At 37.9% G+C, this 13,287-nt stretch overlaps 1 protein-coding gene across 1 annotated transcript; it reads left to right on the top strand.

The window, feature by feature from the left end:
• Positions 1 to 1,652: 1,652 nt before the first annotated feature.
• On the top strand, positions 1,653 to 12,965 carry sfxn3 (sideroflexin 3). Its single transcript, XM_088012870.1, has 11 exons — positions 1,653 to 1,738; positions 3,366 to 3,541; positions 3,712 to 3,882; positions 5,585 to 5,683; positions 6,172 to 6,247; positions 6,338 to 6,423; positions 6,532 to 6,659; positions 7,136 to 7,185; positions 7,774 to 7,823; positions 7,899 to 7,946; positions 8,043 to 12,965. The coding sequence occupies exons 2-11, from the start codon at positions 3,378 to 3,380 to the stop codon at positions 8,137 to 8,139; spliced, it is 969 nt and encodes a 322-aa protein (XP_087868996.1). The 5' UTR covers positions 1,653 to 1,738; positions 3,366 to 3,377; the 3' UTR covers positions 8,140 to 12,965.
• Positions 12,966 to 13,287: the final 322 nt, after the last annotated feature.

The raw sequence follows: 13,287 nt of genomic DNA on the forward strand, positions 1-13,287 counted from the left end.
AAATGGCGGGGGGAAAATAGTCACTCAAAATAAACTGCAAACTCCAGGAAGGGATCCAAATGTTTCCAGGAAAATAGAATAAAAAATTCTGTAAACCTCTTCTGATACCATCTTATTTCTGATTCTAGAGCCTGTTAGCCAGAGAAGCAGCGCCAGTCTGTAGAGAAGTCGGCTGTGCCCAGCAATTCCTGGTCATGTTTAATTAAATGGATGCCTGTGAACCTGAAGAGGGGTGGAGGGGAAAGCCTATAATGAAAAAAAGTGATCTTAGAAACTGTAGATGTATATAAGTGGAAGGACATTTTGTAGTGGAAGAAAATTCTACAGAACCATCCTAACATGCAATCAAATTTCATGTTTACTCAACTCCTGTTTTTGTATTTATTCAGCACCATGGACAGTGACTCAGAGGTGGTGCACAAACACAAACGTATGGCTTCCTATTAATATCAACCTCTTTACCACAGCACGTCATACTGTTAAACTTCAGCTTCGGTCTAAAGTTATCCCCACTGGGGCGTGAGAAAGCAATAATATGATCAAAACAATGAACAGAGCATGACAGTTTTACCTGCTGTGTCCGTGTTGTGCTGCAGGAAGTCGGACAGGCTCTCAGTGGTCCGCCTCAGTGACGCATTAGCGGACACCTCCGGAGAATTAGTGCCACCTCATTTGTTCTGCAGGTGACCATTATTGTCTTAAGAGGTGTAAGCTCTTTACATAAGCCTCTCCAGCGGTGCGGTCATTATTAAGTCGCCTGCTTTAGTTGCACATACATTCAAGTAACTTTTACGAATGTCCAATTAGACTCCAAGTAAACCTTGCTATTAATGTAAATTTTGAGAGTCTTTTTTTTTTTTCCTTAAGGCAAAAGACTGATATACTGTGTGGTTTAACTATCAGAAAGATGGATAAACATCTCCACCTAGTGGCCAACTTTGTAATTCCATTATTTGTAAAATATTTTCTTAAGTTTCAAATAAATAATAATACATATGGAGTTATTTATGCTGGTTATTATCATTGTATATATATTTTTTAGATTTTGTGTGCTTGACAAAAGCCAAAAATTAAAGAAAACAAAAAGTATGTTTTATATATTCCTCCAGTATATATTAACTTTCGTGCGAGCAAATCAGATTAATTGAGCTTCATTATTACATTTACAAAAGCTTGGAATAAAATAATTTCAGAAAAGCTATGTAGGGTTTCAACCAATCACGTATGTCCTTTTCCTCACACGCCCACATGCAGCTAAGCCCGCCCTCGGCGTGTCACAACAACGCAACGGTGCTGCCTTCACTTACCCTCAAAACAATTTGAGTGGCAACATATTAAAGCCTTGTTTTATTTGTGTATTTGTTTTATTCAGAGCTATTAAATTTAGTAGGCTAAATTAAGTATATTTGCTTATCTTCACTCACTGAAAATGTAGATTACGAGGCAATGTTTCAATCGGTTTCACAGATACTTGGCACACAAAGTATTTGTGAAATACATTTAGCGTCACATTATCGTTGCAGTACAAAGCTTGTCTGGTCCTTAAATGGCATCGAAGTGATGAGACATTGCTATCCTTTTTTTCATCCATGACATATCGTGTGCCACTCATTCAATTTGTCAGAAATTTGCAATTTACGACACTGTTCAGAGCACATTAAGGCATCAGAGGTCCACCCGGTGAGTGCTGTGATATTTAGAGGTCATACATTTTCAAAAATCAAAGTAATTGAACCAGGTACGTTTTGGGCCTGACCGCATTTATTTCTCTTAATATTTTCTATCACAACCCGATCAAGTTGACATATTTTTCTTCGTGAAATATGTCCTTCCAACGGTAATTAAAGTGCTAGCATCATGGTTTTAGCTTTTAAACCAAGCAGCTAACCGGCTCAGTATCGCTTGGAAATAATGGTTTTTGTTTACATAAATGGGGTCTGTTTTATCGTGTGATCTGTGATGACTAATATGGCTGGGATTCAATTTGATTTTATCCTCCTGACGAATTGTTTTAGTGTACTACAGCGTGGGTTCTGTTGAACTACCATGCTGGAAGGCTACATTGCTCTAGCATCTCGTGCCTCCCTACATCTGTCACCGGGTGTATTGTGATTTTGTTCAGTTTCTTTCCCAGTTTCCCGTTTTGTTTTTTTTTTTGCAGAAAGAAAAACTTCTACTTTTTTGTGTTTGTGGCCTTTTATCCACGGGATCAGTGTTGCTTTTGCCTCTATAGTGAAATGACTACTGTTTAAATCACAATTCTAGCCTTACTATATTATGGTTGGACATCATTTTTTGTAATTCTTCACTTGGATCTGTGTGAATTAAAAAGTAGATAACATTTATGTTTTAAGCAAACATTTAATTTCAAATCTTCAATTACAAATATATCTATAATTTTTTCTCTGGTGTATAAATATTAGCCATGGGAAGACTAGAAAAACTCCAAAACCCAAACTCAGAATGACAACAAGTAAATAACTACTGGTCCAAATTTGATCCCTTGCAGATAAATTAGTCTTTAAAAAAAGGTTAAAACATCTGGAACAAATGTTGTTTTTATCTTATCATAGCTTATCTTGCCACCAGCCAATGAAGGTTAATTGATTTCCTTTTTTTTTTAAAAAAAAAAAGCATCTTATTTATGTGTCTTCTAGTTGCAAATATGCAAAATTTGTACTTAGAGATGTCAATTAGACTAATCTACCCATATAATATGAAAATCCTTACACCATATTCTTGGTTAAAATCTACCAGTTTTGTTGTTGTTGTTGTTGTTGTTGTTGTTTTGTTTTGTTTTTTTGTTTGTTGTTTTTGTTTTTTTTGTCCAGCTACAAAAATCAGAAAAAGTTGACGGGTCTGAATGTCAATATGAAAGAAATTCTGGAGCACCTTCTAAAACTTTCATTCATAAAGTGCTTTCACTTTTAAACTTCCAAAATTCAAGCACTTTTGAAGCCTTGGTTAAACACTTTTGTGGTTGTGCATTTTCAAGAATTTCAAGAATACTAAATGGAAAGTGGTCAAAAGGTCTGCTTGGTTGTACTGTCAAAATGTTTTCACCAGGCATTGTTTCACCTCTGTGTAATGCTGGGAGAAAACAGAGCTTAGCAGGGTAGAAACAAGCACTTAAAACAGTGTTGCTGAAGTTTATATATCAATCTTACCTCTGCAGCTGTACTGCAAATACAGTACAACATTAACAATCGTCAAAATTTGTCTAACGCTCTAAGTTTTCTTGTTCTGAGACTGAACAAATGAACTTGTGATTATAAAATTACTGGTCTGGTTGTGATACGCCTAAAAGCGAATCTGTTAGCGGTTTTCAAAAGATGTCGATAATTTTAATTTCTGCTTCTGATCAGAGAAAGTCCAGGATGTCTGAAGAGTTGTCGCGCAACATAAACATTAAGGAGCCGAGATGGGACCAGGGGACCTTCATGGGACGCGCCAAACACTTCTTCATGGTCACAGATCCCAGGAATGTCCTGCTGTCCTCTGAGACGCTGGAAGAAGCCAGAGTAATCGTAGAGAACTACAGGTGAGTTGATGGGAAATAGAGTCAGAAGTGGTCAGGTAAATGAGGCATGAACTGGATCTAGCTTTCCCCTGGTCTCCATGTATGGAAGATCGAGTGTATTTTGCAATAGTGGAGAATATAAGTTATAACGCTTATAACTTTAACACAACATGCTGTTTTGATATTTTCAGAGCTGGAACCGTGACTCCTGGGCTAACCGAGGATGAACTTTGGAGAGCCAAGTACATTTACGACTCCGCTTTCCATCCCGACACTGGAGAGAAGATGTTTGTGATTGGTCGGATGTCTGCTCAGGTGCCAATGAACATGTCCATCACAGGCTGCATGCTCACCTTCTACAGGTACAGCAGAGCTTCTGGCACAGAGATCACCGATTACAACCCCCACCCCTCAACAGTTCATTGGACAAAATAATATCTGAAAGAGAAAAAAAAAAACAGGCAGCTTTGACATTGGATCCAGCAGTGCCTATAAATAGAAAGTTTAATCTGTATGCAGTGAAAATCCTCTTAAAAGAATCAAAAAAGCCACCCTCACATCTGAATACTGATAACTGACTGAGTTGATGACTTTTTCTTGATACGACAGCAACAATTAAACGTTGTCCAAAAAAAGAATGACTGGTCACAAATGAGATAAAGTTACAAAATTATTTTATCTAATTCAAAGTGATGTAAAAAAATATATATACAGCCCTATAAACCACATTTATTTATTTAGATTCCATTGTTTGTGTTTGTTGATTGCTAAATGTTGTATTGTTACTGATACATACATGATGTGCCACTGTGTTTTTGTAATTCACCACTAGAGGACAGCAGTTTTTCACTGTTTACTTTTCTTGTATGCAGTTTGGACTCACTTTCATAAATGTAGTTGCACAAACTAATGGCATGATCAACAAAACCATAATTTTTACTCTTCTTTACTGAGCACTAAGGTTTAATGATTGCCTAATATCATTAGTACGACTTTAAAAACAGCTTCTGTTTTTAAAACTCCCTTCGCTCCTGTTTCTGGGCAATAATGGCTCCTTCTGTCGTTGGCTCTCTTGAGGTAAAATACCAATTGGTCATTGTGAAGTCTAGTGGTAAAGAGGCAAAATCTTTTGCTTTCTTTCTTCTTAGAACACAGCTGTTTACAGCAAGCATCACCATGCAGATGTGTTTTCATAAGAGTCAACACTGATGCTGGCTTTGCACACAAATTAGATCACAAGCAGGACTTTGAGTTATTCAAGTTTCTGTTGACATGGTCATCCATGGCTTCCTCTGCACCCGCGTCAGCTCTGTTCAGATGACTGTCTTTGTGTTTGATCGGGTAAGGATAACACCTCAAATTATAAAGCACATGTTTAACATGTTTAAAGCCCTGTGTTCTGATTTACAGCAAATTTTATGGTATTATGCTGACTTGGTGTTTGGTGTGCACTAGAGCATTTTTGTATGCTTTTCTGGTTACTCGGCATGATTAACCGCTTGTAGATATAATCAAATCCTCAACTTTAAATGAAACCACTTGAAACCCTTCCTGTTTCCCTTCAAACAAACACTGATGCCTATGTGCTAAATGATGTGTTTGCACAACTAAAGTAGCGGGTATGTGCATTTCATATTCGGTGCAATGTAAACCATATAGAAGGTGTTATTATGTCAACTTTGTTGTGATTGATGTCTGCTGTGATGCAGAAGCATTAAGAATGACAACGTGGTGCCGACAGTCTATTCTGTTCTGATGAAAGGTCTTAAATTTGATTGAAAATGTGTCTTTGTTATGCAGTTTCACTGAAATTTTGCGATTCGTACACAAACTGTGAATGCATAATGTCTGCAGACATGTTAGAAATACTTTAATGGGTTTCTTTAGGTGAAACTTATTCTAAGCTTTAATGTTACATCAAGTAGTTTGTGCTCAGATTTTTATTTTATTTTTTATTTTTTTGGCTGCCGTGTTCATATTTGAAAAAAAAAAGAAAAAAAAAAGACAAGGGTGAATCATCACTTCCTCTAACAGACGTCGGCTGTTCTCTTGTGTGTTTTTCAGGACTACTCCAGCAGTTGTGTTCTGGCAGTGGGTTAACCAGTCCTTCAACGCCGTCGTCAACTACACCAACCGCAGTGGAGACGCTCCCATCACCATGAAGTAGGGAGGACCTCTCTCTTCTCCTCATTGATTTCCTCCCCTCTAAGTTATTGTCTGTAAGGAGGGTGTGGGAGCTGCTGTTCTCCTCCTTGCAGTGGTATCATGTTCCACAGTTAAGCATGTTTCAGATTCATGTCACCATGACCCCCATGCTGGCATCCGTTACTGACTGGCCTCTTGCGTCAGGTTAGCCCGCAGCTGGCTAACCACTTTGCTGTGTTCTAAAACATGCAGACAGCTCATTCATTTGGCTGCAGAAATGCATCAAACATATGCAGTCAGGAAGAGCATGAAGCTGAACTATTATGCTTTTTTTCCTCTCTTGCTTTTTGTGCATCTTTAACTGCATTCTCCGAACTTGCATTTAACTTTTAGTGCAACGTATTTGCCGCACATCGTGTCTTTATGCTGTGGTTTTCAGCTACTTTAAACTTGTAGTAGTTGCGAAAAATGTGGTTGGTGTATTAACTTCATCTTCCTCTGTGCAGCCAGCTTGGCGCCGCCTACGTCAGTGCCACTACAGGAGCTGTGGTCACCGCGCTCGGACTCAAGTCTCTAGCTACGGTAATTCTTCTGCTTCACATGAATAATTAAAGTAAATCCAACAGATGTGGATCCACAACGTGATGGCGGTCTGTGCTCCTGTCCCTGCAGCGTCTCCCCCCAATCGTCAGTCGGTTTGTCCCTTTTGCTGCCGTGGCTGCTGCCAACTGTATTAATATTCCCTTCATGAGACAGAGGTGAGATTGCTAGAGTACTGATTAGCGAGCACTTCCTGTTTCGCTTAGAAGGGACTTTAAGGACTTTTCGGATTCGACTCAGCCGGTTTTACGTTGTCCCTCTGTCAGGGAGCTGAAGTATGGGATCCCGGTGATGGATGAGAATGGAAACCGGTTAGGAGAATCTGCCAACGCTGCCAAACAAGCCATCGTTCAGGTGGTTGTGTCCAGGATTGGCATGGCGGTGCCTGCAATGGGTAACTTAACCTTGTACCTCATGAATGAATGCGTACCAAAGACTGGCACCTGTAGATGTAGGGGAAGGTCGTCCTGCAAAGAGTTGATACAAGTAACTGTCATTTTTCTTACATCTCATTGCTTTAGATGTTGGTCAAGCAAAAAACAAAAGAATGTTCTTGGCGTATGAATGAATGTTTTTGCCCAGGAATGTCAACATAGCTGCTTTACCAGAGTTTCGCAAGTGCATGCAGACAAAATAAAAGCAGCTGAGGCCATTCTTCGTTAGATAAGGTTAATCTGAACGAATGCTGTGTACAGATTACTTTGATCTGATCAGATGAATATTTAACTCCCAACTATGTTGGGAGATAAAAGAATGCCAGTCCCTGAAGTGGTTCGTTTTCTTTTTTTTTTTACTTTTCTTGCTTATTGGACTGAAGCAACCTTGACTCATTTTTATAATTTTTTTATATATATATTTTTTTTTTCACAGCCATTCCTCCTGTTATAATGAACGCTCTGGAGAAGAAAGCCTTCATGAAGGTAGGCACACAACATTCTTCAGTCCAAATGAAATAGGAGTGAGGGGGAAGCTTTGTCATCGACAAATGGCAGGACTTTATGTTATCAGATTATTTGTAGACTGATTTACATTGATTTGACACAGAGATTTATCAGGTTAAAAACCTTAACTTTAAGAGAGAGAGGAGTTTCCTATTGTTTTTTTTTTATTGTAAAGGTCAAAGCTTAACTTGGAGTGAAGAATGCTTCAGGAAGCCCAGGGCTTCTAGTTAGACTGTAGATGAATGGCAAAAAGTTATTTGACTCCTTGTAGCGATCCTTTGGGAAATTTTGGTAATTTTCAAAGGTTCTCAACTAGAAGAGTTAACAATAATAAATGCCAACTCATACAAACATGCATTTGCTAAAAAAAATAAAAAATTGTTGGAACATTTAAAATTCTTAAATATTTCATCAGAATATAGTACAAACAACATAAAGAAGGTTGAACACACAAGACCCAACATTTGCATCACGGTTGGTGATGATGACATCATAACACATAATCATCAAATTTGGTGTAAATCTGCCTAATTTTACTACTTTTGTTTTTTGTTCATTTTCTTGTAGCGTTTCCCAGTTCTGAATGCTCCTGTCCAAGTGGGGCTCGTCGGTCTGTGGTAAGTAAAATAAGCTTATATCATCCAAAAGTGCTTTAAAATTGCAACTAAATCCCTTTCTGTTCTTCTTTCCAGCCTGGTGTTTGCAACGCCTCTCTGCTGTGCCCTGTTCCCTCAGAAAAGGTACATTCAGCAACTTCCTTGGTGCCTCTGCGCCGGTAGAGAAATGTTGTCTAATGTTGGCTGACTTCAGCGTAATGGTTAACCGTATCTTTGCAGCTCCATGAGCGTGACCGGACTGGAGGCAGATCTGCAGGAGAGGATACGGCAGCTAAGTCCAGACACCACCACCGTCTACTTCAACAAGGGCCTGTAGGCACATGAGCAGGAAACATGCAAACTTACACAGACACATGTGTGTTATCAATGTGTTATCATGGGCATGGGTGAGAGTAAAAAAAACAACATTTATTTATGCTTTTGCAGTCATTTTTATTTTTGGTATATATTCAGTTCTTGTGTTCTTAATTCGTCTTCCTCTTGATGGATAACACAGGAAGCTGATAATCACTGACTGGCGGTTTACTTCATGTTATTTTTAATGTCCTACTAGAATATTCAAATGAAGGTTTTTCCTGTTAGTTGTGTTTCCTGAATATAACGCTGCCTTTGTTTTCCAACCTGTGGCTTTACAAACCTTCCCAATTGACTCTTAATATCTTGAAAAACATAGAACTCAACTGTGGTTTAAATCTAAACGTGATGCAAAGTAATACTTTCACCTTGTTTCTGTGTTTTCTTGTCAAATTTGCACAGAATCTCTATAATATAACAACTAATAGTACAAAGATTTTTTTTTTTTTTTTGCATTAGGGCATAACCTGGTGTGTTTTCATCCATCCATTTTCTATACACCCTTGGAGACAATTTAGATAATCTAATTAACCTGACAGTCATGTTTTTGGGCTGTGGGAGGAGACCAGGGTACCCAGAGAGAACTCGCACATACACAGGGAGAACATGCAAACTCCATGCAGAGAGACCCTGGGCCGGGAATCGAACCCAGAACCTTCTTGCTGCAAGGCAACAATGGTACCAACTGCGCCACTGTGCAGCCCCCCTTAGTTATTCAGAAATATGAAACTTCTTCTAAACCACAAAACTTGATTGAGATTTTTTTTAAATATAAAACACAAGAACATTTCAAATATTGGGAATATGACTGCAAAGAATTATGTTAGTAATCAATTATTCTATCAATTACTCTGACAATCGGATAAAATAATTGCCAGGCACCTCCTGCAGATTTTTTATTTCTAATATTGCATGTGATACAATACTAGAAATACATTAAAATATACAAATAAATGCAAGTAATCAAATTCCCATTTAAATAAGAAAATCAATCAGTTCAATGTAAGCCAGATCATTTGTTGCAAAAGATTCATCTGCAGTTAAAAAAATATACCTCTAGCATCTGCATGTGAAAAGCTCGACTTGGTCTCTGCATTTTAGGGCTGATGTGTTGACTATATTGTAAACTATCTGATTAATAATTGGATAGCTAAAGGTTTTATTAGAATTTTTTTTACAGTATTTGAACCAGGTAAAGCTAAAACATTTTGTATTATATATTTTATATATATATTTGTATTTTGTTCTTTTAGCATACAGCATGTTTTAGAGTCTGTATGCTCCAGTTAACAATTAGCCAATTACTAAATTAGTTGGCAATTATTTAAATAATCAATACATCACAATTAATCTGATCCATCGTTTCAGCCCTAAGTGGGTATTTGTAAAGTTTATCAGGTTTTGAATGGTCATGCAGGTTTTGTGGATCAGGACAGAATGAATTTAAGAGCAGCTTAGTGATAAATTATTTTTTTTAAAGGTTTTATTGGCTCTAGTGGCCTTTATTTGATAGTTAATTGACAGGAAAGTTGGTAACGAGAGAGGGGGAAGGACATGCGGTAGGGGTCGCCAGGCCGGGAATCGAGCCTGCGACGGTCATGTTGAGGTCTAAGGCCTCCATATGTGTGTTGTTGTGCTTACTCCCTGCACCACAACAGCACACCCCAAAAGGATTTGTAAAGGTTTCTAACCCCTAGTTTTGACACATAACACAAGCTACATGGTGTAAAATGTTTGCTTCTGTTTTTTGCTAAAAATAATCCCCTGATCCGAGTTCCTGTTTTCCTACATCACACAGCCTCTCATTAACAAGAGCAGCTCTCTTCAACTGTCCTTCAAGTGTACTTAAACCTTTAGGTACATGTGCTTCAGAAAACATTTAGAGGACATAGATGAGTGGAATCTAAAGAGTGTAGTTTATATTACTCTACAGAAACACCACAGTTTTTTCTTTTTTTTTTTTTTTTTAACATTATGTTGGTTAGTGGTTGTGCCGTTATTGACACGTCGCTCACAGGAAGGAAGCAAAAATTGCACTTATCTCACTTCAAAATCATCTTGCTTTTATGCGTATATTAAATGCAGATAACCGTTGCCGACATATCGGCGCCAGAAATCTTCTTCCTCCCCTTCATTTAAATTAGAAATATAGTAAAAAGGGTTGTTTTTTTTTGTTTTTTTTTTTGCTGTTTTGAGAACTTTGCTTACCATTGAGATCCAGTTCTACCAAAAGAAATTAGTAAACGTTGCAACAAATTTTAAAGTACAAATGTTTGGTGCACAGTGAGCTTCTATAATTGCTTTGAGCATCTTATGTCATATAATGAGGTCACCAAACACACAGCTAAGCTATTCAGCTGTGTGATTATATAGTGATAATGGTGTATGTGAGGGTATACAAGTCGTCATAGTGTTTGTCGTAAATAAATTGAAACTAGTATGTATTTTCTGAATACTTATGTAAGATACGGAGCACAGATGTATGCACTGGAGAATAAGGTCAGCTGCTAGTTTACAAGAGATTGCCGCATACTGAGCACTAATGAGTGACTCCGTTTGGATTCATCTTCTGAGGAAACTTACAATTTACCAGCAATCATTTAACACTTGTGCAGTGAGATGCTTTGTATGCTCCTGTTTAAAAGTATAAATATATATATATATATATATATATATATATATATATATATATATATATATATATATACACATCTGTAGTGACAGTAAGACTGTACAGGCTATGTTTGTAGTGAGGTTTGTGATTGTGCAATTGCCCGTTTATTGTAAACCAGTGGAAAAGGTGAAGGGACTCTGGCAACTGCACTAATGTGTTCCTACTCACAAACCTACAGATGCATCTTGATATATTAGAATGTTATTGTAGACTTAATGCATAGTAGAAGCACAGAAACGATTCATTTTCCATGAATTACAGCATCAGTCCAGTGTCGTTTGGAAGAGGTCAGCTTTGGCTGCTGAGGTTTTGAGGAATCAAACAAAATGTGACTGCGTGGTATTTAAAGCGTGCATTCATATTTTGGCTATCTGGGCAGGCATCACCTCCTTTAGGAAAATAAAATCAGCATCTACATGAAACTTGGCAAGCAGGCTGAAGCAACACCAGCAGATGACGTGCCTCTGTGCCTCTCCGCTCTTCTTCCAGATTCTGGGGCTTAGATTTCCACAATGAATGCAAAACTTACTTTAATCTGAAATGTGGACTCTGTACCACTGAGCTAAACTCCCATCCTTAGCTCAGGTGAGAGGTTTCTAACATTGCCTCCAGTTCAAGGAGTAGTTAAAGACAAAGAATATTACAGCTGTCGTCCATTTCCTGATACATTGCTGTACACTGTTAGCTTTAAGAGCTAATAGTACACTATAGTACACTAACTAATATAATGAATGGCCTTAACTTTACATCTCTGACAAAACTGTGGATGTCCTTGCTGCTCGTTAACTTTTTTCTTCCACTCAACTTTCTCTTAATATGCTTTGATACAACACTCTGAACATCCAGTTTCATCAGCACTTCTGTTTTATGGTTTATCCTCGTTGTGGCGCGTGTGAGTGGCGTCGACCACAACGCGTACATCTCTGTGCTTCAAGTCCTTCTGTGTTACTCGGCTTTTATTAGAAACTGATTTTTGGGTTTGCATTCGCTCATAATAGCCAACTTAATGCACATCACTCTGAATTGATATCATTTTTCCAGAGTTTTATTTTATTTTTTTTACTGAATTACAGAAACTGATATAAATGAGATTCTAATGTATGGAGATGCATCTCTAGGTAATTGTTTGTATATTCTGGGGATTTAATGGTTCTCAGCACTCAAAAGTCATCAGAATGCAGATTCTGTGTGTTTTAATGTAATTATGACGGTGCTACCTTTGAGTCTCTTCCCTTTTAAATGCTTGAATCAAACACGATTGTGAAGGTGGGAGACGGGCCAGCAGCGCTCTGTGATAAAAGCTTGTTGCTGCAGCAGTGTGGATGTGTTGCTGTGTGTCGTTTTCCTATTGAGGGTGATGCTGCACTATATTATAGCCTTTGCTGTGCTACCTTCTGGACCTGAGTGTATTTCTGTTGCTCTTTAAAACCCGCTTTTTACAGCGTACATTGAATGTGTGTTTATGTTGTTTATTGAACGATGCTCGTGAGGCGGCTAAACAATAATTCTGCAAGCTTTGCTCATCACTAAGGATTTTCTGCAACTCTTAGCTTAACAGGAACAGAACAAACAGTTTGATTCATCTCAGCCTTTGACTGTACCGTTATAACCTGAAGCATCCAAAGACAAGGCGACTAAGAATCTCTTGATGCAGCTTTTTCTCAGCTTTATTGTGTAGACTTTCTCATGCAATGCATTTATTTGTACATGTGGCCCTCAGTCTGCGCAGTGCTGCATTTTACACCAAACTGTGTAAGAAAATCCCAAAGCACCGTCAGGAGTGCAAAGTTACTGAACTAGTTATGTAAAAATCCCAATATATTTTAGTTGTCATTTACTTTAACTCTCCAAAAACATTGTTGAACACTTGACACTGACCCTGATTTTCACCTCTGTTTTGCATGCTTTGACTGCTGGAAGCACAAATGTAAGGACAATCCCTTTTTCTTGTTACACTCCATGAATGTTATTGGTTTTCTGTTATGTACATTTAGACCTGTCAGTATTGGTGCACAGTATTTTTCTCCCTCAGTTTTGTATCGTTCGAAAATGTTTCCTTGATGTAAGATGTATTTTACCGAGAGCAATAAAAACACGTGTTGCAGATGTTGGAACCAGAGTGAATGTGTAATATGTGAAAGCATTGTGATGAAGGACAAGGAGCTAAAGCAAAGAGGCAAATGCAGAGTTTCTAGGCATATTTGCATTCGACTGAAAACTCCAGAGCTTTTCGTCGTTTTTAATAAACCGAGATATTTTTACAGCAATCAGCATTTGCAAATAGAAACTAGAAAAGAAATGGCAGTGCACTAAATTCAACTTGAAAAGACTTAAGACTCGTGTGGTCTTATCAGGTCTCATCACTGATAAGGCCTGATTTTGCGAGGTTGGATTTTTTTTTTGTTTTGTCAGATTGAAGATTGATATTAACTTTAT

The sequence above is a fragment of the Poecilia mexicana genome, unplaced genomic scaffold (assembly GCF_051168715.1).
Source record: "Poecilia mexicana isolate PSO_F unplaced genomic scaffold, ASM5116871v1 scaffold_15, whole genome shotgun sequence".
In the NCBI taxonomy this organism is placed as follows: Eukaryota; Metazoa; Chordata; class Actinopteri; order Cyprinodontiformes; family Poeciliidae; genus Poecilia; species Poecilia mexicana.

Excerpts from the sequence above, each read along its gene's own strand:
- sfxn3 (XM_088012870.1), top strand. The coding sequence starts at position 3,378 with ATGTCTGAAGAGTTGTCGCGCAACATAAACATTAAGGAGCCGAGATGG. Across the intron at positions 7,824-7,898 it reads GTGGGGCTCGTCGGTCTGTG|CCTGGTGTTTGCAACGCCTC; the intron begins GTAAGTAAAATA and ends TCTTCTTTCCAG. Across the intron at positions 7,947-8,042 it reads GCCCTGTTCCCTCAGAAAAG|CTCCATGAGCGTGACCGGAC; the intron begins GTACATTCAGCA and ends GTATCTTTGCAG.